The sequence below is a fragment of the Acinonyx jubatus genome, chromosome A2 (genome assembly GCF_027475565.1).
Source record: "Acinonyx jubatus isolate Ajub_Pintada_27869175 chromosome A2, VMU_Ajub_asm_v1.0, whole genome shotgun sequence".
Lineage (NCBI taxonomy): Eukaryota > Metazoa > Chordata > Mammalia > Carnivora > Felidae > Acinonyx > Acinonyx jubatus.
The window spans coordinates 165,151,596-165,177,276 of record NC_069383.1 but is presented as its reverse complement, the minus strand read 5'-3'; the positions used below and the strand labels follow the sequence as shown (position 1 = coordinate 165,177,276).

Below are 25,681 nucleotides of genomic sequence, written 5' to 3'. Positions count from 1 at the left end.
GAACTCATGGGGTGAAACCACGCGCGCGTGTGTGTGTGTGTGTGTGTGTGTGTCTGTGCGCGCGCGCGCGCACGCACAGGCTGCAGGTCAGTCCAAACACGGCTCTCCATATGCATCTGGACACTGGCCCCTGTTCCCCGAGTGTCCCCCACGTGTCCCCCACGTGTCCCCCACGTGTCCCCTGACACTGGTGCAATTTTGTAGGGTACATGTGAGAGTCTGGCTGTGGCCGACTGGACCCCCAGCTCTGGGGGCCTCTGGTGGACTGGGGACGGGGGGGGGGGTCTCACGTGCAAGGGTGGCCTTCCATAGAGCCTGGACACTGGTCACTGGCCCCCACGTGCCCATGTGGGCCTGGCGGCTGAGGGCAGTACCTAGGAGAGCCTGGTGGGGAGGAGGAGGTCAAGGCTAGGGAATGTTCCAGAAGACTTGGAAAAGCCCATTGGGGGTGGCCCAGACCTCAGGTGTCCTGACCAGGCCAGAAGTCTGCCAGCCAGCCCTCACCCCTGAAACTAGGCCCCAGAGCAATGGGTGCTAGGATCCTCAAGGGGCTTCCCAGCTGGGAGTGTGGATGGACCCGGGCCTGGAGAGGCGGGTTTGGCACCAGAGGCTGTGGTCTTCGGGCCCTTTGCCCTGTAGACCTGCCCCTCCCACCAGAGGTCAGTGGGGTCAGTGTTGGGGAGGGAAAAGGGGTTGTTGGGGTTTGGGGATGGGGTGGGACTCCAGACGTGAGAAGAATGGGGGAGGGGAGAAGCCTCTGGTGAGGGGTCTTCAAGAGAAGAGGTGGTTGGAGGAGGGGAGCGGGGGTCTGGGGAGGGGGGAAGAAGCCAGGGGTCCCTACACGTGGCTGGTCTCGTGGCTGGGTGGCCTCAGGCTTGTTTCCAAAGACGCCTCGTCAGCGCTGCTGCTTGATAAGTGTGATGGTCTGTGTGTGTCCCCGGACTGTGGGAATAGGGCTGGGGACGGTGGCCTGCTGTGCCCTGTGCTGCCTGGTGGCCAGAGGAGGGAGAACGGGCGGCCTGGATAGCGTGTGTCCAAGCTCAGGGTCTGGGAGGGAAGCCCTGGCTTGTCCGTTCCACGTGCGGGCTTCATGACGTCCGAGCACGTGTCCTTGTGCGCGCGTGTGTGCGTACTCCTGGCCGCGCCTGGGCGTCTGCGTGTGCCCTCACCACGCACCGGGGCATCAGTGCAGGGCGCAGGCACCCTGGCCAGCACACGCGCAGAGCTCCTGAAAGCGGAAGCTGGGGGTGGCACCCGGGACCCCACCTTCAAGCCCACTGTGAGGAGGGCCAGGCTGAGGCCAGGGAGGGTGGGGGGCAGGTCTGCGTCTCTGTCACTCACCGCCTCCGGAGGCCTTTTCCTGTCGGGGGGGGGGGGGGGGGGGGAGGGGGAGGGCCCGCCAATGAGGGCTGGGCCTGTCACGTGGGCCTGACAGCTGGGGAGGGGGTGGCCGGCGGCAATGTGGCCCCGAGGCAGCCAGGAGGGAGGGCTGCAGCGTTGAGACCCCCAGCCTGCGTGACCCCGGCCCGCCTGTCTTGGGCCACTGGGCCCAGGTCCCACCATGTTCTCCAGGAAGAAGCGGGAGCTTATGAAAACCCCTTCCATCTCCAAAAAGAACCGGGCGGGAAGCCCCAGCCCACAGCCCTTGGGGGTGAGTGAGCCTCTCTGGGGAGCGCAGAGCGGGCGGGGGCCTTGGAGTAACCCCCAGGCGGCAGGGGCCCAGGGGCGCGCGCCTTGTGCTGGGGGCCCAGCAGCTCCATGCTGGGCAGGCGGGGGACTCACGCCAGCTACAGCCCCCACTGGGCTGGACTGCACGGGCCACGCAGGAAAGGCCGGGACCCTGGCGTTCAGCTCACGGTAGGAGCGCTTTGGGTCGACCCCCACATCCCTCTGCTTGGACCAGGGCCGGCCGTGGGGCCCGGGGAGTAGGTGGGAGGGTGCCCGGGTCAGGGCGGCATTGGGCCTGGGGCTCCGCAGGGCGGTGGTCAGGGAACCTGGGGGCAGTGGTGCCGTCGCTGTTTGAGAGCCATAGCACAACCACTGGGCCCAAGGGTTAGAGGTGCAGAGCACAACACAGGATCCGTGGGGTGTAGGGCCGGGGGGTGCCTCTCTCGGGTCTGGAGAGCCACGAAGTTTGGGGATACTCTACGAGGCCTGGGCGTGTCCGTGGGGCTTGGGGGTCTACGGGAATCGACAGAGGTGTCTCCACCAGGGAGGAGGTGTGTGTGCAGCAGCCAGAGGGGGCTGCAGGGGCTGAGGACCCCCTCCCAGCCCTCCCTGCCCCACCAGGAAGTGGGGTGCCCCTCCCCCACACCCTCGCAGGCCCCACCCCTGGCTGTGGTTTGGGCAAAGACGGTTGTTTGTGAAAGAGCTGGGGAAGAGGATGTTGGGTAACAGGTGTGGGCGGGGCAGGGCACCAAATCTCAGCCCTCTGACCTCTGGCCTCTGATCCCCGTGGGGTCAGGCCGAAGACCCTCCGGAGCCCCGCTGTACTTCTGGGGAAACTGAGGCGGTGCCCGGGCCGGAGCACCTGCGTCACCCTCCTCCCCCCCCCCCCCCCCCCCCGCCCTCCCAGGAGCTGCCCAGGAAAGACGGGGCTGATGTGTCCCTCGGACCCAGCCTGGAGCCACCAGGCGCAGCCTCAAATGCCAAGGCCACGGGTACACTCAAGCGGCCCACCAGCCTGAGCCGCCATGCCAGCGCTGCTGGCTTCCCGCTGTCCGGATCCAGCACCTGGACGCTAGGCCGGGGCCACCGCAGCCCTCTGACCACCACCAGCCCCGCCGAGCTGCCCCCTGAGGGGCCGTGCCCCGACACCGTGGAGGACATCTCCCACCTGCTGGCCGACGTGGGCCGCTTTGCCGAAGGCTTGGAGAAGCTCAAGGAGTGCGTTCTGCAGGAGGGTGAGAAGCGGCAGGGGCCCCGGGGCCTGGGTGGGGGGTCAGCGAGGCTCAGAAGGCGGTGCCACCGCAGCTAGGGCTCCGAGGGGTGTGTAGGAGTTGGGTGGCCACCAGGAGAGAAAGGCACCGGGGCAGAGGGAACGTCACGTGTGCAAGCTCAGACCCAAGATGGAGATGTGCTTAGGGGAACAGGTTTCGGGGTGTGTGAAGCGTGTGGTGAAGGGCCCCAGATGTGATCCTGCGGGCAATGGGGGACCACAGGAAGTGTCAGAGCCGCGACTGGACAAGGTCCGCCCTGCAGGATGGAACCCGCGTGGACTGGAGGTGGGCTGAGGTCTGGCCGGGGACAGATTCGGGGGGACGAGGGGGAGCCAGTGGCCTGCGGGGTGGCAGTTCCGTTTTCTCCTGCGTGCGGCGCTGACGGCCCAGCTTCCTGCCGAGTTATTTTCATCCGCTTCCTGTTTGTCCCTGGCACCTCGTGCGCAGCCCGTGGCCCTGCCCGCTCCTCCCAGAAACCGCAGTGCCAGGACCGTGCCAAGTGCTCTGACCCGCTCCCCCAGGCGCCCGCTTTACAGATGAGGAAACAGAGGCCCCTCGTCGGGCCCTGACCCCCGGCTCTTCCGGCCAAGGAGGGGCGGGAGCTGGGATCCGACCTTCCCGGCAGCGGAGGCCTGGCCCTGCTGGCCGGGAGGTGGGAGCCCCCCAGGGTTATCTGGTCCAGGCGGGGGCCAGAGCTGCTTCCTGGGGAAACTCTCTAATCTCAGTTCCTGGTTCCTCTCGATCCTGATCCCTCTGCTTCCTTGGAGGCCGGGCCTGGGCGGGGCCGAGCCAGGCTGCGTCCTGAGGGAGGTTGGGCCCGGGGCAGGGGCGCCCTTCTACCTGCTTTGGGCACCTGTGAGAGAGGATGTGGGTTGGGTCTGGGCCCTTCCCCTGCTGGGCCTCCTCCTCTGAGCTCAGGTGTCTCTTCTGTGAAATGGGGCCACGACGGGGCCTGCGGGGTAGCTGGCGGGGGTCCGATGTCCTCGGCGTATTGTGATGGTTGTGAGGACAGTAAGACCCACTCTGGGTGGAGCCCCAAGTGAGGAGACAGTGCAGGGTCCCCTGGTCCGGCTGGCAGCACGTCCGGGGCACCTGGGCTTTGCGGGGCCGGGGCAGGTGCAGGTGTGGGGAAGGACCTTCTCGGGAAGGGGTGTGCCTGTGCCCCCCGCCCCCCATGGCTGGCTTCCCTGGCTTCCTGAAGCCCCCCCCCCCGCCCCCCGCAAGTCGTCTTAGGCAGCGAGCGTGTGCTTGGGCGTGAGGTGCTGGGGTCGCCCCGGAGGTGGCTTTCAGTGGGGTCCTCCGTGCCCACGAGGCTCTACCTGGTGTCTTGAACGTCGTCTGCCAGGCTCGGAGTCGGGGCGCGGGGGCCGCGGGAGGTGAGGCTGCCTCCGGGTCTCGTGTCTGCAGTCGGCCCTTCTCCTTCCACCGACTCCTGTGGTTCTAATGGCACGTGTTTTGCACACAGTGTCGTCTGCACACACGGTAACGAAGACTGTGGGGGAGCGCCTGGCTGGCTCCGCCCGTAGACGTGTGGCTTTTTTGTATTTTTTTTTTCTTTTATGTTTATTTTTAAGAGAGACAGAGAGTGAGCAGGGGAGGGTTAGAGAGAGAGGGAGACACAGAATCCAGTGTAGGCTCCAGGCGGACAGAGCCTGATGTGGGGCTTGAACCCACGAATCACGAGATCACCACCTGAGCCAAAACTGGGTGCTTAACCGACTGAGCCACCCGGGTGCCCAGAGTGTGTGCCTCTTGATCTTGGGGTTGTGAGTTCAAGCTCCAGGTTGGGTACAGAGATAACTTAAAACTAAAATCTTAAAAAAACAGAACTGCTCATGGAGGGCACTGAAAGGCACGTTCCAAAACACAGATCTGACCTTGCCCTGCTTTGCTCTAGCACCTTCTATGGCTCCCCATTGCCCTGGAGATAAGGCCACCTGGGGTCCTCCTGTCTGGAGTTCTCATACCTGCAGAGCTAGTGAACACAGAAAAGCTCCATCATCCCTGAGAACGCCCTGCCCCTCTCTGTGCCTCAGCTTCCTCATCTACAGAATGGGGATGATGACCACACCTGCCTCACGGGGTGGTTGGCAGGGGAGAGCAGATCGTGGCAGGAGGCAAGGCAGGTCCAGAGCTGGACAGAGACTTGAGCAGCCCCGTGAGCTTGTGGCAGGAAAGGGGCCTGGTGGGCTGCACGGAGGAGGGGGCACCAGGCCTGCAGCTTGAAGGATGAGCAGGAGTTTGGTCTCTTGAAGGACATGAAGAGAAAGTTCTGAGAAGGGACTGCCTGAGCCGGGGTCTGGCCTTTGTGGCCCCGGCCCGCAGCCCAGAGGGACTGTGCCTCACCTGAGGCCCCACAGTGGGCTTTGCCCTCCCCACCTCTGCCTCAGTCTCCCCATCCTGGGACAGGAGCCCTGAGGAGGGGGCAGGCCCCTGGCTCTCCTGGGGCCAGGCGCTTCCTCCCTGCTCACACCCACCGTGCCCCACAGACCTGCTGGAGGCCCGCCGGCCCCTGGCCCACGAGTGCCTGGGGGAGGCCCTTCGTGTGATGCGACAGATCATCTCCAGGTTCCCGCTGCTCAACACCGTGGAGACGCTCACTGCCGCGGGCACCCTCATTGCCAAGATCAGAGGTCAGCCAGCTGGGGCAGGGTGGCGAGGGCTCCAGAGGCCCCGGGGAGGGCTGCCTGGGGGAGGGGGCGTTCGAAGCGGGTTGTGAAGGGCGCACGGCAGTTTGACAGGCACAGCTGCCCTCCTGCTCCCCCGGTCTGGGAGCTCCCTTCAGGTGGCCGCAGGCAGGGGTGGTCACCTCCAGAAGTGGGTCAGCCGCCTCGTCCTTGTCTCTGCCCGCCAGCCTTCCATTACGAGTGCAACAATGAGTCTGACAAGCGGGAGTTTGAGAAGGCCCTGGAGACCATCGCTGTCTCCTTCAGTAGCACGTGAGTGCCGTGGGGCTGCTGGGGCGAGGCTGGGGGGCCCGGGGCCGCGTGTGTCTTGGCACTCACCCTGCCCTGCCCTGCCCTGCCCTGCAGCGTGTCCGAGTTCCTCATGGGGGAAGTGGACAGCAGCACCCTCCTGTCGGTGCCCCCTGGGGACCCCAGCCAGGTGAGCAGGGTGGGGTGAGTCACTCCCATGTCCTCTGGGGGCCGTCCCTCTCTGCCAGGGGGTGGAGGGGGGGCGACTCACCCGCGTCCCCCGCCCACCCAGACCATGGAGAGCCTGTACTCGCAGGGGAGCGAGGGCTCCACCCCCAGCACCGACGACTGTGACGGTGAGACACGACGGGCGGGCGGGCGCTGGCCCGACGGGCGGGCGGGGAGGGAGGGGGGCGTCGGGCTGGGCTAAGCGGGCGCCCCGCAGGCTGCCTGCCCCCCGAGGAGGTGGACATGTTGCTGCAGCGCTGCGAAGGCGGTGTGGATGCCGCGCTGCTGTATGCCAAGAACATGGCCAAGTACATGAAGGACCTCATCGGCTACCTGGAGAAGCGGACGATGCTGGGTAAGAGCGGCCCGGGGTGCGGGGCCGGGGAAGGCGCCGCCCCCACAGCCCCGCACTCACGCCGCCCCCGCCCGCAGAGATGGACTTCGCCAAAGGCCTGCAGAAGATCGTGCATAGCTGCAGACAGAGCGTCATGCAGGAGGTGGGGTCCCTGGGGCCTGGGTGTGCGTCTCCACGCCCCCCAGAGGGGCCACAGGGAAGGGGCCCCCTGCCTGCGCCGCGGGTGCCAGCGGCAGCTGACGGCCCGGGGAAGGGGGGCCGCCCAGGCCCTCCTCCGTGACCGCCGCCCCCACCCCACAGCCGCACATGCCCCTCCTGTCCATCTACTCCCTGGCCCTAGAGCAGGAGCTGGAGTTCGGCCACAACATGGTGCAGGCGGTGGGCACGCTGCAGAACCAGACCTTCATCCAGGTGGGCCGGGCGGCCGGGCGGGCGGCCGGGCAGGCCGGGGGTGTGCCGGGGCCCCCCTCGCTCACAGTCTGTGCCCCCCCCACCAGCCCCTGAGCCTGAGGCGGCTTGAGCATGAGAAGCGCAGGAAGGAGATTAAGGAGTCATGGCACCGTGCCCAGAGGAAGCTGGTAGGCCGGCGGGGACGGGGTGGTGGGAGGGGCCCGGCGCTGTGGCCTCCTGTGCCCGCAGGAGGCTGGCAGTGGTGCCCAAGGGGGGCGCGGGCCCTGCGTGGGAGAGATCCCGGGCTGCCACCCGCGGCGGTGCAGGGAGGAGTGGGGAGCCAGTGCGCCCCCCCCCCCACCCCGCGCAGGCGCAGCGGGTCTGGTGCGAGCGCCAGCTTCCTTCGCGTCTCTTCCCCCCGGTTTGGTTTTAGACTTTTCCAAAGCGGGAAGCATCTGTGTGTTTCCCAGCTACGTTAACGGGGCCTTCAGTGAAAACCTCCCCCCCGCCGCCTTCCAGCAAGGGCCCCTCCCCTTCCGTATGCTCGCCAGCGTGTCGGGTTGGCTCTTCTGCTCCTGGCCCTTTACACCCCGTCCCGTGGCCGGAGGCTTGGGCACCTCAATCTGGGGGCGGGGCGGGGGGGGGGCGCATCTTCCGCTCCAGGTGCTCAGCTGTGGAGGCCACTGGACTTAGTTCACTAAATCCTACTGCTACCTTCCCGTCACCGCTGGGCTGTTGGTGTTTCAGACACCAGCGCTGTGACACCTCGCGTCCATCTCTCGGACCTGCGACCAGACATGTATCTCCGATGGGTGCCCAAAGCGGGACGGCTGGGGGAGGGTGTGAACGTGTGAGCCTCTCCTGAGCTCCCTCTGCTTCCCTCCTGGAAACACTTGTTTCCTGCCCTTTGCTCATTTTGGGCTGGATGATGCGTTCTTTCTTTCTTACTGATTTGTCAGAGCTCTTGACACGATCTCAGCCCTTGCTGATGTGAGTTATGGACCCCCCCCCACCCACCCCCGGTTTATCGTCTTTGACTTTTGACTCTACCTTTGGCCTGTTTTGCCAGCCAGAGGCCTGAGCGTGTCAAGCGGTGGCCTTTTCTTGTGTGGTTTCTGGGTCTGTGTCCCGTGTTCAAGGCCTTCCCACAGCGAAATGGTTTTCAGACCCTCTCCACGTTTCCCCTGGTATTTGCACAAGCTAGTTTCTGTACGTTTAAGCCTCTGACAGCGCAGGCTGGGGCGTGGCCCCCAGAAGACTCGCCATGTTTCTGACCAACCCTCAGGGCGCCCGGCTTCCTGCCGGGGCGGCTTTACACCTCTCCTGCGTAAGAGGGGAAGTGAGAGACGGGAGGGTGGCCACCACTCTGGTGGGGGCGGGTGGAGGTCTCAGCTGCGGGGGCTGTGATGTGGGCACACCGGACGCCCGTTCCTCCCAGGGTCCGTAGGCAGGCGTCCCCTCCTGTTCTCCTGTCCACTCTCGGGTAGGGCCTCTGTCTGCCCCGCGGGGCCGTGGGCACAAGATGTGTGGGTGGCTGATGGGGGTGGTCGGGGACAGGGGCCGGGAGGCGGAGCCCAGCCGGAGCCCGGCTCTGGACTGGCGCCCTCACCCTCCTGCCCGCAGCAAGAGGCCGAGTCCAACCTTCGCAAGGCCAAGCAGGGCTACGGGCAGCGCTGTGAGGACCACAGCAAGGCCCGCTTCCTGGCGGCCAAGGCCGAGGAGGAGCAGGCAGGCACGGGGCCCGGGGCCGCGGCCTCCAAGACCCTGGACAAGCGGAGGCGTCTGGAGGAGGAGGCCAAGAACAAGGTGAGCGCAGACAAGGAGGGGGCCCTGGCGGCAGAACCCCGCGGCGCCGGCCCAGGCTGTGTGTCCCGTGGGAACGCGTCCCAGCCCGTTCTGCCGCCTCGGTTCCTGCGGCCGGCCTGGCGACGTCCCGGGGGCCGAGGCCGGGCTGAGGCATCTCTGGGCACCCCTCTGCCCCGTGCAGGCGGAGGAGGCCATGGCCACTTACCGCACGTGTGTGGCCGATGCCAAGACGCAGAAGCAGGAGCTGGAGGATGCCAAGGTGACGGTGCTGCGGCAGATCCAGGAGGTCATTCGGCAGAGCGACCAGACCATCAAGTCGGTGCGGCCCCGCGCTCTGGCCACGGGGGGCGGGGGGGGCCCTGGGCCCGGTCGGCGCGGCTCACCCGCCTGCCTGCCCGCAGGCCACCATCTCCTACTACCAGATGATGCACATGCAGACGGCCCCGCTGCCCGTGCACTTCCAGATGCTGTGCGAGAGCAGCAAGCTGTACGACCCCGGCCAGCAGTACGCCTCCCACGTGTGCCAGCTGCAGCGGGGCGATGAGCCGGACGTGCGCTACGACTTCGAGCCCTACGTCTCCACCAACACCTGGTACGGCCAGCGGCACGGGCCCCGCGGGGGCCGGGCTTCCCGCCTGCAGCGCCTCCGTGACCCCCGTCCCGTCCCGTCCCCTCCCTCTGGCTCGGTCCACCAGGTCTCCGGTCATGCGCACCCGGAAGGGTAGCCTCAACGTCAGCGACGCCGTGGGGACAGAGGCCGCTGGCGGTCCCGAGGAGGAAAGCGGGCCCACCGAGGGGGCGCTGGCCAAGGACCGCAGGGGTGAGAGCCTGGCGCAGTGCGGGGTGGGCGTGGTTTCCCCGTGGCCCCCACTGGAGACGCCTCCTTCTGCAGGTGGGCGTGGCCACCAGGTGCACAAGTCGTGGCCCAGCAGCACCGCAGACTCCGACGGCAGCCTGGACCCCGGCTCTGGCTCAGGTGAGGAGGCCCCCGCCTGCCGGGCGTCTGGGGCAGCCGGGGGGTGATGGGACGCTGTGGCGGCCGTGAGCCCTCTGGGGAGGGTCCCTCGTGGCTCGGGGTGCCTGACGCCGGTCTCCCGTGCAGGGGACTTCAAGAAGCTGCAGCAGATGTCATCCGGCGAGGAGCTGGCGGACCAGGACGGCAGCGCAGAGTCATCAGCCTTCGAGCAGGGTGAGGGGCCCCCGGGCCCGGTGTCAGGGGGAGGCCGGTGGGCCCGGTGCTGGCCTGCGGCCGCGAGGCTCACTGCTCGCCCCGCCCCGCAGCCGACCTCAACGGCATGGCCCCCGAGCTGCCGGTGGCCGTGCCCAGCGGGCCCTTCCGCCACGTGGGGCTGTCCAAGGCGGCGCGAACGCACCGGCTGCGGAAGCTGCGCACGCCAGCCAAGTGCAGGGAGTGCAACAGCTACGTCTACTTCCAGGGCGCCGAGTGCGAGGAGGTGGGTCGAGCTCGGGGGACGGCTGGGGCTACGTGCTCGGGACGGGGGGGGGGGCGGGGGGGGGGGGGTGTCCCGCTCAGCCGGGAGCAGAGACCGGAGGGCCCCGGAGGCAGGACCGCCGGGCTGTCGGCAGGAAAAGCGAGGCGTCTGGAAGGAAGGAGCCGCCTGGGCAGGCGTGTGCCCCAGCCGAGGAGACAGAGTGAGCCGGGAGCGGTGGCGCTTCTGGAGACGCCACGAGCGAGTGAGGGTCAGGCGGGCGCTGGGAGGGGGTCGCTGACACGCCGCCCGCCGCAGTGCTGCCTGGCCTGCCACAAGAAGTGTCTGGAGACGCTGGCCATCCAGTGCGGCCACAAGAAGCTCCAAGGCCGCCTGCAGCTCTTTGGCCAGGACTTCGGCCAGGCGGCCCGTGGCACGCCCGACGGCGTGCCCTTCATCGTCAAGAAGTGCATCGGTGAGATCGAGCGGCGGGCGCTGCACACCAAGGTGACCAGCCCCGGGGCAGCAGCGGGGGGTTCGTCCCGGGGGGGGGGGGCGGCGGCGGCGCGGCGGGCGGGGGCCGTGCTGACCGCGGCCCCCACAGGGCATCTACCGTGTCAACGGGGTGAAAACGCGCGTGGAGAAGCTGTGCCAGGACTTCGAGAACGGCAAGGAGCTGGTGGAACTGTCCCAGGCCTCGCCCCACGACGTCAGCAACGTCCTCAAACTCTACCTGCGCCAGGTGGGGCCGGGTGCCCGCTGAGCCGGGACCGGGGGGGGGCGGGCGGCGAGTACTGCTGGGCCGGGGGCCTCTGACCCCGTCCGACCCGTCACCCACAGCTGCCCGAACCGCTCATCTCCTTCCGCCTCTACCACGAGCTCGTGGGGCTGGCCAAGGACAGTCTGAAGGCGGAGGCCGAGGCCAAGGCGGCGTCACGGGGCCGGCCCGACGCCGCCGAGAGCGAGGCTGCAGCCGTGGCCATGGCGGGCCGGCTGCGGGAGCGCCTGCAGGGCCTGCCGCCCGAGAACAGGGCCACACTGCGGTACCTGCTGCGACACCTGCGCAGGTGAGGGCCGGCCTGGCAGGGGTCCGGGTTGTGGGGGGGGCCTGGGGGAGCCATTCACACCTGCTCCCGCGCCCGCGTGGCCCCCAGGATCGTGGAGGTGGAGCAGGACAACAAGATGACCCCGGGGAACCTGGGCATCGTGTTTGGACCCACGCTGCTGCGGCCAAGGCCCACCGAGGCCACCGTGTCCCTGTCCTCCCTGGTGGACTACCCCCACCAGGCCCGCATCGTGGAGACCCTCATCGCCCACTACGACCTGGTCTTCGAGGAGGAGCCCGAGGTGCCTGGGGGCCGGGGGAGGGTGTTGTGTTGGCAGACTGCAGGGCTGCCCGCTCTGAGCAGGGGGCCGGGCCAGAGACAGAATGACTGACGCGCCTGCTTTGGGCCGGGTGGTCAGAAGTGGCCTTGGAGGCATCTTTTAAGCAAAGAACTGATGGAGGAAGGGCTCGACCCTTGAGGGAGAGCCACTGTTGGTGCAAAGGCCCTGTGGCTGTGCCCCCGCCTCCGGAGCCCACCTCGGACCTCGCGTTCGGCCCGGCCCCGTGGGTCTCCCATCTCCGTGCCGCCTACAGCACGTCCTCACGCTCGCGTGCTGCCCAGCTGGGTCCAACCTGCCAGCTCACCTGGCTGCTGGGTTTCAATCTCGTGCCACCGATCTCCTGTCTGCCAGCCCCATCTGCTCTGTTCTCGAGCCTCGTGCTCCTGTGCTCCCGGCCCCGCGGTAGGCCCTCTTCCAGGGTGTGTGTTCGGGGCGGCAGGGCACACTGGCGTCCACACGGGACCTCGGCCTTGCCGCCCGCGGCCTTCTGCCCCACGTGGGCGAGTCGCAGCTGCTTAGCGACACCGGGCACAGTGGCATCAGGCCATCCGTGCGCCGGGTGTTTAGTTAACCAGACGGAGAACAGAGCCTGGGAGGGGCCAGAATCCCGGACCCCGGCTGACCACATTCTGCCGCCCACAGGAGGACGCGGATGACCGGCGGGCTGAGGATGGGGTGCAGGCGCCGTGCCCGGAGGCGGGTGCAGGGGCTGCCCTCCCGCTGCGGGAGGAGGGTGCAGACGGGGGTCCAGGTGAGCGGGGCAGCCTGGGTGCCCGCTGGCAGACCATGCGGTGTTAGGGGGCCGCGTCAGGGGCTTTGGAGGCCACATGCCCCACGGGCAGGGACATCTCCTATATCAACTGTTGATTTGTTGCCAATACCAGCAAAGAGACGCCTTTTTGCGGTATTCTGTAGACACCGACGTGGGTGCCCTGGGCCTTGAGCCCGCACCTCGGCCTGCGGGTGGGTGGTCCCAGGGCGGGGAGCGGGCCGGGCGAGGGGACGGCAGGTCAGGCGGTGGACCCCAGGTCCCTCCTGGTCACGGCGCAACTGGCCTCTCTGCCCCCACCCCACCTTCCTTGGCTTCGCAGAATCCCAAGTGGCCTCCAACGACTCCGACTCCGAGGGGGAGGAGGCCTCGGAGTTGCCGTCCCCGGCGGGCAGGGGCGCGTACCGCCTCAGCTTCCTGGAGAAGCAGGGCAGCGAGGCCAGCGTGGAGGAGGCCCAGGGCAGCGGCAGCGAGGAGCAGCTGGGGGCCGGGGCCGGAGAGGGCCTGGCAGAGCAGCTTTCCGAGTTCAACACCAATCAGTGCAACAATGTGGCCGAGGTCGGACTGCCCGTCACGTGGCTCCACGGTGGGCAGATCGCAGCGGGCACCGGCCACGAGAGGCAGCCCGAGTTTGTGTAGCTGGGGCGCGGGGCACGCCGTGTGTTCCCGGCTCCCATCCCTGTGGGTGTCCAGTCACCGGGAGGCCACGGGAGGCCTCTTCCTTCAAGCCCATACCGGTGAGGGCATTGCCGGCTGCCTCTTCCAGAAGCTTCCGGGGCACTTGGGTGAGGTCGAAGCCCGCTCCGTCTGCCTGTGTGCCCTGGCGACCCGACCCAGCCACGCTGGCAGATCCTGCTGTCCAGTCGTCTGGGGACTGTGTGCTCAGAGAAGCCTCGGACGTCCCTGCCGCGTGGCCCTGCCCCCGGGGCCAGCTGCCCTGTGGGCCTACAAGCTCTGCCTTGACCTCTCACCGCTGGGCCACCACCGAAGGCCACTCTGAAAGCCAGACAGCAGCGGCCAGTGGCAGCACCATGCCCTTGCTTTCCTGGAAAACCGAGTCGGGACGCTTGGGGTTTAGGCGCGTGGTGAGCTCCATCTTGGTCACGATGTACGTCTTTCACATGCACATTTACTCTGCTTAAAATAAAGTTTAAAAATCCGAGCCTATCTTCTCTGGTGGTGGCAGGCTGGGGGTAGGGACACAGAGGACACAGAAGTTCCACTGTAGCTGTGTGAGCTCCAGTGGCCTTTGAGACCAGCTGTGCAGACACAACCTCAAACAACCACTTCGTAGAAACTTTTAGCCCAGCACCGTTCGGTAGAACCTTCCAGATGAAAGAAATGCTGTCCGTTCACCGTCCAGTGTGGCAGCCACCAGCCCTGGAAACGGGGCCAGTGTGCCTGAGGAACAGGTTTAAATTCTGTGGCCACCTTCGGAGACGGCACTGTGAACCCTCAGCCTGGAGCAGAAGAGGACCCCTGCCCCCAATTCCTGTTACTGACCCCCCACCCAGCTCAGAGACCACCCCCCAAGCTGGGTTTATGCCGGAGGGCCGAGGACGGTTGGGCACTGGGAAGATCCAACTCTTCATATGCAGCGCAAAAGCAGACGGAATTCGCGCCCATCAAGACACACAAGTGGCAGGAGGGGCCTTCCCCTCCTGACACAGAGCAGCCCCCCGGAACCTGCCGCGCACCCCAGGCTTAGAAAGCAGCAGCGGTGCCGGTCAGAATGCTCTGCAACAGCTTGCCTGGCCCTCCCCGGCAGCAGCTAAGAAAGATCTGGAAAAGGAGATCACCGAGCCGGCAAACAGCCCAACGCGGAACTGCACGCAGCCAAACCTCATCACGCGCTGCCCATGTCCCCGCAGAGCCGAGTAAGCACCCAGGGGCCGTCTGGCCCGGGGCCGAGAATACCTATGGTCTGGCTCTTCACGGAAAAGAGCACGCCCACCCTATATATGCTTTAAGAGGGCCAGAAGAGGGGCGCCTGGCTGGCTCAGTTGGTTAAGCGTCTGACTCTTGGTTTCGGCTCAGGTCATGATCTCAGTTTGTGAGACTGAGCCCTGCGTTGGGCTCTGTGCTGACAGTGTGGAGCCTGCTTGGGATTCTGTCCCTCTCTCTGCCCCTTCCCTGCCTGCTCTCTCAAAATAAACTTTAGACTCTTGATTTCTGCTCAGGTCATGATCTCCTGGTTCATGGGATCGAGCACCACGTCAGGCTCTACGCTGACAGGGTCTGCTTGGGATTCTCTCTCCCCCTCTCTGCCCCTCCCAGCTCGTGGGCTCTCTCCCAAAATAAGTAAATTAAAAAAAAAAGAAAAACTTAAAAAGCTCAGATAAGACCATTTAACTGTATTCTGTGTTCAGCCAGACGGCAGCTTTCCACTTACGGGCATTATTCAAACAGCAAGGGTCATGAAAAGCCTCCCCCTGAAGTCTGGCCAGGCCTGTAAACGAAGGCCTCTGGATGCTGTTCATGAGGTGCCTGGTAATTTACTGGTTTGGGGCCAGCTTCAGGCCAGGCTTGACCCAGCTCACAGCATGTCACCGGGGCCTGGGGCCATGTGAACACTGGGGCCCCCCTCCTCAATCCACCCGTATCCAAGGAGGGGGCACCTCTTCCATGAGGCCTGAGGCAGGTGTCTGAGCAACAGCCCAACCTGAACCAATCTTAGGGAGGTTATACTCAATGGCATAGCCAGGATCTGGTCCCCAAAAGGGATGAATTCTCAAAGGAAGGCCAGGTGCTGCTGGAAGGAGGGCATGGAGGTTGAGGCAACAAAAAACCCCCTGCACCAGAATGACAGGAACGTCCGTGGCCTCTACGCCCGGAACTCTGCCGACTTCGAACGGAGCTTCAAAGCTGTCCAAAGTCCTTCGTGTGCAGATGGGCCAGAGGTTTGCACCCGGCTTCAGACACCAAGCAAACTCAACCAAAAGCAAAAGGATTTTTTACACATTCGTTTTAAGTTCATTTATTTTGAGAAAGCGCGGCATGAGCAGGGGAGGGGCAAACAGAGAGAAACAATCCCACAGTGCAGAGCCTGATTCTCCCGGGACCGTGAGACCGTGACCTGAGCCAAAATCAAGAGTCGGACACTTAACCAACGGAGCCCCCCAGGCACCCCTGTTCCTGTACGAAGTCCATATTCAAGAACAGCCAAGAGTCACGTTAATTTCAGGTGCACAACCAGTGACACCCTGTCAGCTACACCTCAGTAACTAGCTATGCTCCCCCCCAAAACAAAACACACAAGCTAAGTATCGATAAACCGAAACAAAACACAAAACCCCACTGTGGGGGGAAGGACACAATAACCAAGTCGTTTTTTTGTTTTTTTCACTGTGGTTAAAATGTACGGAATACGTACCACATCTAAGCGCACAGCTCACGGGCGGCAAGCGCACTCACACTGTCATGCAGCCACCCCCTCCATCCGTCTCTAGAACTTTCCATCTCCCAAAACTGAGACTCTGTCCCCACGAAGCACTGACTCCCCGCCCCCCACCACACCCCCCACTCCCACCATCTACTGTCTCTGTGGACGGGACCCCCCCGTGAGTGGAGTCACATGGGACGTGACCTTCTGTGTCTGGCTTCCTTTGGCAAACAACGTATGGACGTTCGGAGGCACAGGGGAGACGTGTACCACCGTTAGGCTACAAAGCTGTCACTTGGAAAACCAGGCTTGATCCACAGACAAGAGGAGCTTGAAACAGACCCATGTCCACCTGGGAATCCAGAGGAGTGTGGCAATTCGGGCAGTAAGGACCCGCTAGGCATTCACAGTATCAAGAGCACCATCCGTCCCAGGGAGAAAAGATACATCCCCAAGTCATACCAAGCCCAGGAGCAAATCCCAGAAGTCAAGGCCACGTGTAAACATACCAACGTTAGGAACAGACGTTTGCAAAAACAAAAAACGGAAAAAGCTCTCGCAAACTGTGTAACTGACCGGAGACTTGTGCGTGTTAAGCGTATATAACACACCTGCACACGGGAACCAACAGCACCTGCAGCCTGGTCGGACAGCCAGCCAGCCCGATCCTGCCACGGACGAAGGATCTGAACAGACCTCCCTCCAAAGACGACGCTGAAGTGGCCAGTAAGCACACAAACGCTGCTCAGCGTGGCCAGGCGTCAGGGAAAAGCAGCCCGGGCGACGGCGAGGACGCAGAGGGCAGGGGTGTGCGGACGAGACGTGGGGCGGCTGCGGTGCTGACCGCCAGGGGGTTCCCCCAACGGGCAACCAGCCTCCAGGCGACCCGGCAATTCTACTCCCAGATACACGCCCGAGAAAAATGAAAACACACGTCCACGCGAAACTCGTGGTGAATGCCCACAGCAACATTATTCGTAACTGCCAAAACGTGGAAGAACTCGCCGTCCAATGGCGGGCAAATGGATACACACGTGTCCACGGCACACGCGCACATCCCTCGACCGCGAGAAGGAGCGAGGCGCCCACCCCCGCCACCCCGCGGACGGACCCCGAACGCACGACACTCAGGGAGGGAACCAGACACGAGAGGCCACGCGACGTGTGAGTCCACGTGCGTGAAACGTCCAGAATGGGCTCATCCACGGACGGGAAGGGGGCTTGTGGGGGGCCGGGGTGGTGGTGGGGAGGAATGAGTGGTGATGGGGACGGGGTTTCCTCTGGGGTGACCAGTTCTAACACTGACAACACTAAGAGCCACTGAACGGTGGGCTGCGAATGGGCGACTTGTGTGGCACATAAGTTACACCCCGATAAAGCAGTTATTAAAACAGAAAGAAAAGCAAACCTGGGGAAGATTTCCTGAAATCAGACGGTAACGGGAGGACGCTGGGTGATCTCACTGCAAACTTCCGCGCGAGAAAAGCAGCAGGAAACCAAGTTGAAGCAACACGGCAGCACTGCCTGCCTCGCGCACGTGGACAGGGCCCGATGCCCGCTGTCCACCCCCCCTGCAGGCTCGGTACAGGGACGAGAGAGGACGGCCACCCTCCGGGGCAGCAGGCGCCACAGAACAAGGGGGCGGAGTCCCCCCGGCGGGGCCTAGGGCCTACAGCCTCGAGCAAGGCCACTCGTCGCAAACGGTCGTTCTGACTTCCAGACAGGCCGCTTTATTTACTCCAATACTTTTAACTCTTAAAAACACCCGGCAGCAAGCAGCAACTCGCTCTCTGCCGCCACGGGTGCAGCTCACAGATGTCCCCGGGGCCACCCTACAGGACACGGCGACAGCAAGGCGCTGGGGGCCAGAGACTTGGACCCGGGACTGCAGTTGGTCACCGGGCGCCGGAGGGCCTCCCTGCGCCGTCCTGTTCGCTCCGGAGGCGCCCTCACGCGGGGTCCAGGTGAGGCCACACGCAGACCTTCAGCCCAGGGGTGTGGAGAAGCAGCAGTGAGGAGGTTCCTGGGGTGACTGTTCCCACAGGGCGGGCCAGCTGCCGCCCTCAGCCTGGGTGAGGGACTCCGGGCCGCTGGACGAGAGGAAGGACGAAGGCGTGTTAGTCGGTCCTGCGAGCCTGAGCCAGCTGCCTCCAAGCCCGGCGACAAGTGGACGACACACGAAGGACCGCGGGCAGCGGGGAGAAGGGGCTCTCCGGCCACAACCCGGTGGGCGGGAACGGTGTGCTCCCTCCCGGGCCGGAGACGGACAGGCCCTCCCGCTCAGCACCCCCCCTCCCCTGAGAGGCGCCATCTCACCTGCGAGCAGGGCGGCTACTGCACCAGCCGATAGGTGATGTACCTGCCCGCGGTCTCGCTGGGCCGGATGATCTTCACCACCTGCGCAGGTGCCAAAGCAGAACAGGGGCTGGGACCTCCCCACAGGCTGAAGTCACAGCCCACCCCGGATCTGGAGTGGGGGGGGGGGGCCTGGGTGATGGGGGGGCGGGACTCCTCACCTGCCCTTGGGGGAGCCCCAAGTGGGGGGGGGGGGCGAGTCCTCACCTGCCCTCGCTTTATCCCAAAGTAGCGGGCCACCGGGTCTCCAGCCTGGATCCTGGGCAGCTGGTTCTCTCGGAGTTTACTGAGCAGCTCAGTCAGGGAAAAAGCCAGGCTCAGCTGACGGGGGTGGGGGTGACTGGGGTGCGGGGGCCCAGGGGAGGGGGCCGAAAGGATACTACCGGGCCAGGAGCTCGGTCACCTCCTCCTTGGTCATGACGACGTGCTCCGGGACCAGCTGCCAAGAGGAGGAGCTGAGGACAGGCCCCGCTGAGCCCCCACACAGAGAAGGGGCGCGAGGCGGGCCCTGGCCAGCTGCCTTGCCGCGCCACGTTAGCCAGAGGGGCCGGGGTTTACAGATGTCCTGGCGCAGCCCCATCCTGCTCCCGCCTCCACATGTGGACGGGGTTCCCCAGACTGCGCCTCCTGCAGACCAGCCCTGGGGTCCCGCCCCCACCCCCCGGGGCTTCCGGACTGTGCAGGCCAAGCAGGCCTGGGTTTCTGCATTCCTGGTTGAGTTCCCAGGTGATGTTGCCGCGGCCCGTCCGGGACCACACTCAGGGACCCCTGCCCTACTTCCATCACCAGACCGGCTCTCCCCAAAGCGGGAGCATCCAGCCCCGGGGACGCGTCCCCACTGCCTTCCTACTCTCAGGCAAACGCCCACATCTCTGCCATCCCCCAGCGGGTGAGGGACTGTGGGGCCCGGCACTGCCTTCCCAGCCTCCCTTCATCCCTCGCTAGCCCCCGCTGGGGAGGAGGGCCCATTCCCCGCAGCCCCCACCTGAGGCCCCCACCTCGTGCTCTGTGATGTTGATGAGCAGCTCCTGTTGCAAAAACTGCTCCAGGACGTACTTGGGGGCCATGTCAACCAGCGACTGGAAGAGAGACCACCCTCAGGCACAGCCAAGAGCCAGGACCACCCCACCGTTCGCCCCCTGGAGGCTGGCGGGGGGGGGCGGGAAGCCAGAGAGGGTTTGCTTTCACACCCCAATAAACCGCCAAGCGCTGCAATTCAGCAAAACCCACCACCAGGCAGCCGGGCTCCTCCAAAGGGAGAGCCCGCCCACCCAACAGGGGCCTCGGCCTGGTGTCACGGTGACAACCAGGTGATGCTCGCGTGTTTCCATCTGACAAAACGCTCCCGGGGCTCGTCCTCGAGCCGATGGGGCTGGGAGTGCCCTGCAGCCCCCAAGCACAGGACGAGAGTGCTTACTGGTCCTCCGTCCCGTCCCGCCACAGACGGGGCGCTGACCGCCCCGCCACTCTGGCCCTGCCCCTCAGCGAGGGACAACCGCTCCTCCTCAGATCCCAGTCCCCGGGGGTCCCCTCGGGATGGCCGAAGGGCCCCGTGAGGAGCTGCGGCAGGAAGGGAAGCGAGGCGCTCAGGGCCGAAGGAGAGGCGGCGGGGCCCCCACCCACCTGCTTGGCGGAGGGGGTCATGCCCTGCTGCACCACGATGAGGGCGCGGGTGATGTTCTCTTCCTGCATCCGCTGGCAGTACACCTTGATGGTCTTGATGCCGACCTTAGGCTCCTCTGCGGACAGAACGCACGGCGGTCTGCACTGCCGGGGCCCCTCTCGCCGTGCAGGCCCGGCTCCCTCGCCCTCTCGGGCACCCGGGTGCTAGCTCTGCCTTGCCGAGGGGTCCCTCCCTGTGCCACTCCGGAACGGCCCCTTCTCTCTGAGGCCTCAGCTTCCCCACACGCACGACAGGAACCTGGCTGCTGGCTCCCAGAGCAGGGGGCTGGCTGCCTCCACGTCACCTGGGGAGCTGAAAGGGGCCTGGCACCCCGGACTTACTGGACCCCTTCCTGGAAGGAGGATCTGGGACTCATGTGGTCCGGGGCCTCAGTGGTTCCAGGGTTTGGGAACGCCCACATCAAGCGCTTCGTCTGGTCTACGGGAGCCCGACGTCCCACCACGGAGACTACCTCCCGTCCCTGCACTGCCGGTGGGGTGCCGGGTCACCACGGCGCACAGGCCCAGAGCCTGGCACTATGGGACCTCTGGACTCCGGCAGCCCAGCAGACGGGCAGCCCCTGGTGCCAGGACCCACGTGGGGCTCCCGGCCAGGCCCCTGCCCGCTGCTCCATCATGGCACCCTCCTGAGACCCTTGCTCCACCGACGGGCAGTATCGTGGGCTGAGTCGTGTCCCCCCCCCGAGCCCTTACGTTAGAGTCCCAACCCCCAATACCTCGAACGTGACTGCACTTGGAAACAACGCTAAATTTACGCGAGGTCATCGGGGCAGACCCCAATCCAACCAACTGCTGTCCTTCTAGGACACGAAGACGGAGACGCAAAGAGCAAGCGGCCGTGTGAGGACACAGGGAGAAGGCGGCCACCCACACGCCAGGAGACACCTCACAGACCACCAGCCCTGCTGATACCTGGCGTCAGACTTCGTGCCTCCGGCGCTGGGAGCGGAGCGGTCGCGGACGCTCAAGCCGCCAGGTCGGGGGTGCTGTGTGGGCTAACACGGCAGGAACCCCAGTCCTGAGCTATGGCCCACGGGAGAACACGGACGCCCCACTCTCAGGAGGCTGAGACAGCGCCACAGGGACGCAGGTGGTTAAGCACCAACGCCTCCAATAACCACGCCTCACACATGGGGACGCTTCCTGTCAAAGCGCCAGCTGGGTCCATTCTGTAAATGTGTGCCACCCCCCTTGATTGCAGGCAGTGGGCTGGGCCCCCAAGTGCTCACCCCACAACACGGCCTCCCGACCCTTATGGGCCTTAGAGTCGGGCTGCCTCAGTGGAGCAGGTGCTAAGACAGAGGGACACAGGGGGCCCGGGACACCCCTTGGTGGGCTCTTCGCTCGACCTGGAAGAGGTGGCACCCGAGCTCGGTGAGGGGCATGGACGGGGCCCGGGACGGGGCCAGAACCCTACAGCAGCACAGGAAGGGGCTGCAGGGAACGGGAGGCTTGGAGACTGGAGGCTGGGCTGATGGGTGGGGGCCAGACAGGACACAGGTGAGTCTCAGGTCATGAGGGGTCTGGGGGCCCCCCTGGGAGGCCTGTGACGATCCTGGTGGAGAACACAGCCGAGGAAGAAAAACTGGGGAAGGGGATCGAGGAGAAGGAAGCTGGAAAAAGTGCTCAGAGAAGTCAGAGATCAATGTCATCGTCTGCAGTGAAAGGGCGGGGGGGGGGGGGGTGCTCTCTTTCCAGGCTGGGAAGAATAAAAAGGGTCAGTGTAGACACTGGTCACACAGCATGCAGCTGCTACCATGTGACCCCCGAGCAGGCCCCCCGATGGCTCTACTAGGACCGTGACCCCTAGGACACACACAGCCCAGGACCAGCACGGCCCTCACCTGGAAAGAAGACGAACATCTGGTCAGTGGGGTCGTCGTTGTGGGCCACCAGCACCGTGAGGTCTGTGCGCCGTGGCCGCCCTTCACTCGGCTTGTCCCCAAACTGGGCCTTGAACTCTTCCAGTGTCTGGTCCAGCTCATCCTGGGTCACCAGGTAGCCACGGTCATGGCAGAGCTGCAGAGAGAGCGAGCTAGCCCAGTGACCTCAGGGCAGAGAGAGCTGGCGGGAAGAGCTCGGGCCAGATGAGGCCACTGCAGAGAAGGACACGGGGTTTGGGGGCCTGATGCGACAGGTGCGTGTAGACGTCAGACGGAAATGGGCAGGTGGGGACACAGGCCAGGGCACACCCCAAGAGAGCCCCTGCGCTGCTCCAGACAACCAGCTGCCACACATGCAACTGTCACCTTATCCTGAGCCTCGGGGACAGGCCGTGACCGGGAAGCGGTGGCGCAGAGCTACGGCCCTGGGGTCTGAGTGGGAGGGGCACTGCTGGGCGGGCCAGGGCTCCTCCAGTGGGTGAAGAGGATCCAGGCGGAGAGAGGGAAGGTCAGAGATGCTACCCAGCCCTGCGCCCACCCTTTTTCTCCATGAGACCCCCTGGCCTGATTGTCCCCCCACAGCCTGCAGGGCCCCCAGCGCAGCCCCTGGGCACGGCTGCTCTGGTCCCTGCCATAGAGCAGCTTTGCAAAGCGGTAAGAAGAGGCTGAATGCGGCCGCCTGGGCTTAGTTCCGGCGGGATTTCTCCCAGGCCTGGGATCGCACGGGTCCCCTCCCACCGGGCGGCTAAACCGCACGCCTTGCAGTGACCGCTCAGCCAGACTGTCGCTGTTAGTTGTCCCGAACAACGCGAGGAGCTCAAAGGTGGCGGCCGAGGCCGTGAAGTAGCCGCCGAACAGAAACATCAGTCAGACGCCCTCACTGACCAGCAGGGCTCCCCCCAAGCCCCGATTCTGGGATTCTGCCAGGCACCCGGGCTAGAGCCCAAGCCTTCCAGGAACAGGCCCAAATGGGAGAACAGGGGTCCGCCGTCTCTCTCCAGCTCGAGGGAGACCCCCTCCTCCCCGCCCCGGGACCGCCGGACTCCCGGCTCGGCCACAGGCCGTCGGCCTCTCCGTCCTCCACGCGCCCCGGCCCCGCTGCGCGCCGCAGGGACCTCGTCCTGGTCCGACCTCGCCGCGTTAGCCGAGCAAGCTCACCTGCATGATGGTCTTGCGGATCTTCCACAGCCGGTACGTCTCCTCCTCGTCGTCCATGGCCGCCGCCGCTCCGCGTCAACGCGCCCCAGCCCGGCAGTACCCTCGCCGACTGCGCCTGCGCCGAGCCATTGTCAAGCCCCCAGTCCGTCTCGTGGAGGGCTGTCGACAGCGAACGCCTGAATCCAGACACCTTCGGGAGCGGCAGCGCCAAGGGCAGCCCGGGCCTTCAGAGAGCGGCGGTTGGCTGCGCGAGAGGCGTGCGAACGGAACCGCCCACTCTCGCCTCGGCAGTTCTCGCGTGGCTTTGGCCGCAGGGCCTCTCGGGAGTTGTGGTTTCCGCTCAACGCTGGTCTCTGTGAGTTGGATTTAGAATCGTGGGAGGCGGAGGCGAGCTACAGGAGGGGAAACTGAGGCCGGACGGAGGCAGCGGTCTCCTCGCTTCCCAGAGAGGGCCGAGCAACTTTGTAGGCCCTTTGTAAATATGCATCCAGGTGCTGCGGGCCGCATCCAACTTAATGCCCATGAGCCTTGGTGTTCCCTTCTGTGCAATGGAAAGAAAGTGTCCCCGTTTTAGAGGGTTAGGTGAGAGTCTAAAGGGACGGCTGTGCTTGGGAGGAGCCTGGCATAGCTCCTGGGCTCATGAGGTGCTCCCACCTGTGTCTCCCCGCAACCCCCACTGCACATCCACCCCTGCCCCCAGCTCAGCGCTCGCCCCACTGGAGGCCCATCAGGAGCTTCTCATTGAGCGATACGTTCACAGAGACAGACATTCCAGGGAGACACAGGACAGAAACGGTGAGCACAACAGACGATAATGTTACAAGGTGACAATGCTATGGAAGAAAAGGTAGACCACGCTGAGCAACGTGGGAGACTTTCAGTTTCAAATGGGGAGGAGGTCAGGGAAGGCAAGGAGCGAGAGAGACTCTGGCAAAAGCCCAAAGAGAAGGAGGAAGCTGTGGGAATGTCTATAGAAAGGTCTATCAAAAGGTACAGTGTGTGCAAAGGCCCTGAGGCTGCACTTTGCCTGGTGAGTTGGCAGCAAGGAGGCCTGTGGGGGGAGGGGAGGACAGAAGGTTGAAGAGTGCAGTGAGGCAAACCCTGGGAGGCCTTGTTGCTTGGGTTGAAAAGCTTGGGTTAACTTTGTCAGTCACTCTCAGTGTTTGAGCAGGGAGACCAAGGAGGGGTGGAGAGGATGACCTGGGCAGAGCAGTGGGCAGAGTCCTGGTATTCTGAAGGTGGAGCCCACAGATTAGCAGATGGACGGGACACAGAGAAGAGAGAGACAGAGAGGGAAGAGGGAGAACAGAGCAGCCCTGACTGGGGCCAACAGGCCAGGGAGAGACAGGTGTGGGTGACAGATTAGAAAGGGGCTCTGGAGGGGCGCCTGGGTGGCCCAGTCGGTTGAGCGTGTGACTTCAGCTCAGGTCATGATCTTGCGGTTTGTGGGTTCGGGCCCCGTGTCGGGCTCTGTGCTGACAGCTCGGAGCCCGGAACCTGCTTCAGATTCTGTGTCTCCCTCTCTCTCTGCCCCTCCCCTGTTCATGCTCTGTCTCTGTCTCCCAAAAATAAATGTAAAAATTTAAAAATAAAAAAAAAGAAAGAAAGGGGCTCTGGGGGCACCTGGCTGGCTCAGTTGGTGGAGGAGAAGTTCAAGCTCCACATTGGGCATAGAGATTACTTAAAAAATAAGAAGAAAGAAGAAAGAAAGAAGAAATGATCTCCTTGCGGCCCAAGGAGAGAGATCAGGGAGACCTTGGGATATGAGTGGAATCCAGGGCAAAGTCCAAGGTTGGGAGGCGGGGGTGGGGGGGGCGGTGCAGCAGACTTGGAGATCGGAGGCTGGGCGGGGTCACCAAACAGATCCGAGACCAGGACTGGAGCCTTGCCAAGATGTGGAGGCCGAGGAGAGGGAAGCAGCAGCAGAAGGGCACAGAGCGGGACACAGATCCTGAAGCAGTGGCCTGGCCTCCAGTCCTGGCTATGTGAACCGAGGCACATCCCTTAACAATTTTGTACCTAAATGCCTCCCTTCCCCCTGCCTCGTAGAACAGGGACAAAAACAACACCCACTTCTCAGGGCGCTTGACTAATGATGGCAGTGCCTGGCACCAGCAGTGTTACATGAGTGCTCCTTAGTAGAATAAAGGGCAGTAGGAGGTTGCCAGGTGCCCTGGAACCAGGTGAAGAAAGCGTCTGGAGGAGGAGGAGGGAGAGAGCAACCATCAAAGCCACGAAACAGCAGTTTGAGCAGATGTGAAGGTTGGACGGGAGCTTGGTGACCCCAAGGAGGGCAGATGAGGAGGGGGCCTGGCCAGGGTGGGATGGATGAGAGGAAAGGAGTTGGAGATGTGGACGTGAATGCCAAGGGGAGGGGGGCCAAAGGTGGAGGGAGAGGGAGCTAGGAGCGGTTTTAAGACGGGAGAAATGGCATCTGTCTAGGTTGCTGGCGTGAAGGCAGATCTGGCAAGGGGAGAAGGCAGGACTGTTGGAACCTGGGGACGGGGGGAGGCCGGCCCCAAGGAAAGGTGGCCCGGATAGTACCCCAAGAGGGCCCAGGCATGGGTGGCAGGTGAATACAGTAGTGAGTGTGTAGATGTTAGGTAGTCTTGCTGTTCCACAGGGCACAGAAGAGACAGGAGAAAGGGCTCACGGGGCCAGGGGGGCCTCAGGACCCCAGAGAGGCTGCCGAGGCCTGAGCATCATTCTGATGATTCAGAGTCCAGTGACTGTGCCCTCAGCGCCAGGGCACAGAGACACAGAGTGGCAAGCTGCTCCTTCGCACCTCTCGCCATGCTGTATCACATGGCCGAGGCTGAGTCCAGAACTCTGGCCGCCATCCACATGCTCCTGGGTGGGGATATAAAATGCAGTGATGGAAAACAGTCCGGCAGCTGCTCACAAGGTTAAACGAGACTTACCATCTGACCCGGCAATTCCACTCCTAGGTGCATACCAAGGAGAAATGAAAGTGTACGAAAAGAGGGAGGGGGACAAAACAG

General features: G+C 64.5%; 2 protein-coding genes across 4 annotated transcripts; one reads left to right on the top strand and one right to left on the bottom strand.

The window, feature by feature from the left end:
- The first annotated feature begins 1,401 nt into the window (after window positions 1–1,401).
- Window positions 1,402–14,474, top strand: ARHGAP45 (Rho GTPase activating protein 45). Of its 3 annotated transcripts, none has more exons than XM_027049400.2 (23): window positions 1,402–1,651; window positions 2,576–2,903; window positions 5,429–5,572; window positions 5,794–5,878; window positions 5,972–6,044; window positions 6,147–6,210; window positions 6,300–6,437; window positions 6,515–6,579; window positions 6,738–6,848; window positions 6,935–7,015; window positions 8,451–8,633; window positions 8,815–8,952; window positions 9,035–9,225; window positions 9,329–9,453; window positions 9,526–9,609; window positions 9,736–9,822; window positions 9,915–10,087; window positions 10,382–10,570; window positions 10,668–10,805; window positions 10,904–11,130; window positions 11,218–11,410; window positions 12,092–12,200; window positions 12,541–14,459. In XM_027049400.2, exons 1-23 carry the CDS (start codon window positions 1,562–1,564, stop codon window positions 12,855–12,857), a joined length of 3,333 nt encoding a protein of 1,110 aa, XP_026905201.1. In that variant the 5' UTR covers window positions 1,402–1,561; the 3' UTR covers window positions 12,858–14,459. The 3 variants fall into 3 exon arrangements, with proteins under 3 accessions (XP_026905201.1, XP_053076230.1, XP_026905200.1); XM_053220255.1 differs by lacking the exon at window positions 1,402–1,651 and adding an exon at window positions 1,701–1,857 and having other exon boundaries at window positions 9,098–9,225; window positions 12,541–14,474; XM_027049399.2 differs by lacking the exon at window positions 1,402–1,651 and adding an exon at window positions 1,703–1,857 and having other exon boundaries at window positions 12,541–14,467.
- A 2,855-nt stretch (window positions 14,475–17,329) lies between these two features.
- On the bottom strand, window positions 17,330–22,839 carry POLR2E (RNA polymerase II, I and III subunit E). The gene is made up of 8 exons (XM_027049501.2): window positions 22,680–22,839; window positions 21,483–21,657; window positions 19,579–19,694; window positions 18,954–19,034; window positions 18,336–18,394; window positions 18,163–18,241; window positions 17,917–17,997; window positions 17,330–17,690 (listed from the first exon to the last, which is right to left on the bottom strand). The coding sequence occupies exons 1-7, from the start codon at window positions 22,734–22,736 to the stop codon at window positions 17,932–17,934; spliced, it is 633 nt and encodes a 210-aa protein (XP_026905302.1). The 5' UTR covers window positions 22,737–22,839; the 3' UTR covers window positions 17,330–17,690; window positions 17,917–17,931.
- Between the last annotated feature and the right edge of the window lie 2,842 nt (window positions 22,840–25,681).

Bases quoted from the DNA above. Each gene is read 5' to 3' on its own strand.
- ARHGAP45 (XM_027049399.2), top strand. From the start codon at position 1,759: ATGCTGGGCAGGCGGGGGACTCACGCCAGCTACAGCCCCCACTGGGCT. The intron at 5,573-5,793 runs GTCAGCCAGCTG...TCTGCCCGCCAG, and splicing joins CCTCATTGCCAAGATCAGAG to CCTTCCATTACGAGTGCAAC. The intron at 10,088-10,381 runs GTGGGTCGAGCT...CGCCCGCCGCAG, and splicing joins AGGGCGCCGAGTGCGAGGAG to TGCTGCCTGGCCTGCCACAA.
- POLR2E (XM_027049501.2), bottom strand. From the start codon at position 22,736: ATGGACGACGAGGAGGAGACGTACCGGCTGTGGAAGATCCGCAAGACC. The intron at 18,395-18,953 runs GTGGGGGCCTCA...TCCTCTTGGCAG, and splicing joins TCAACATCACAGAGCACGAG to CTGGTCCCGGAGCACGTCGT. The intron at 17,998-18,162 runs GTGAGGACTCGC...GCACCTGCGCAG, and splicing joins TTGGGATAAAGCGAGGGCAG to GTGGTGAAGATCATCCGGCC.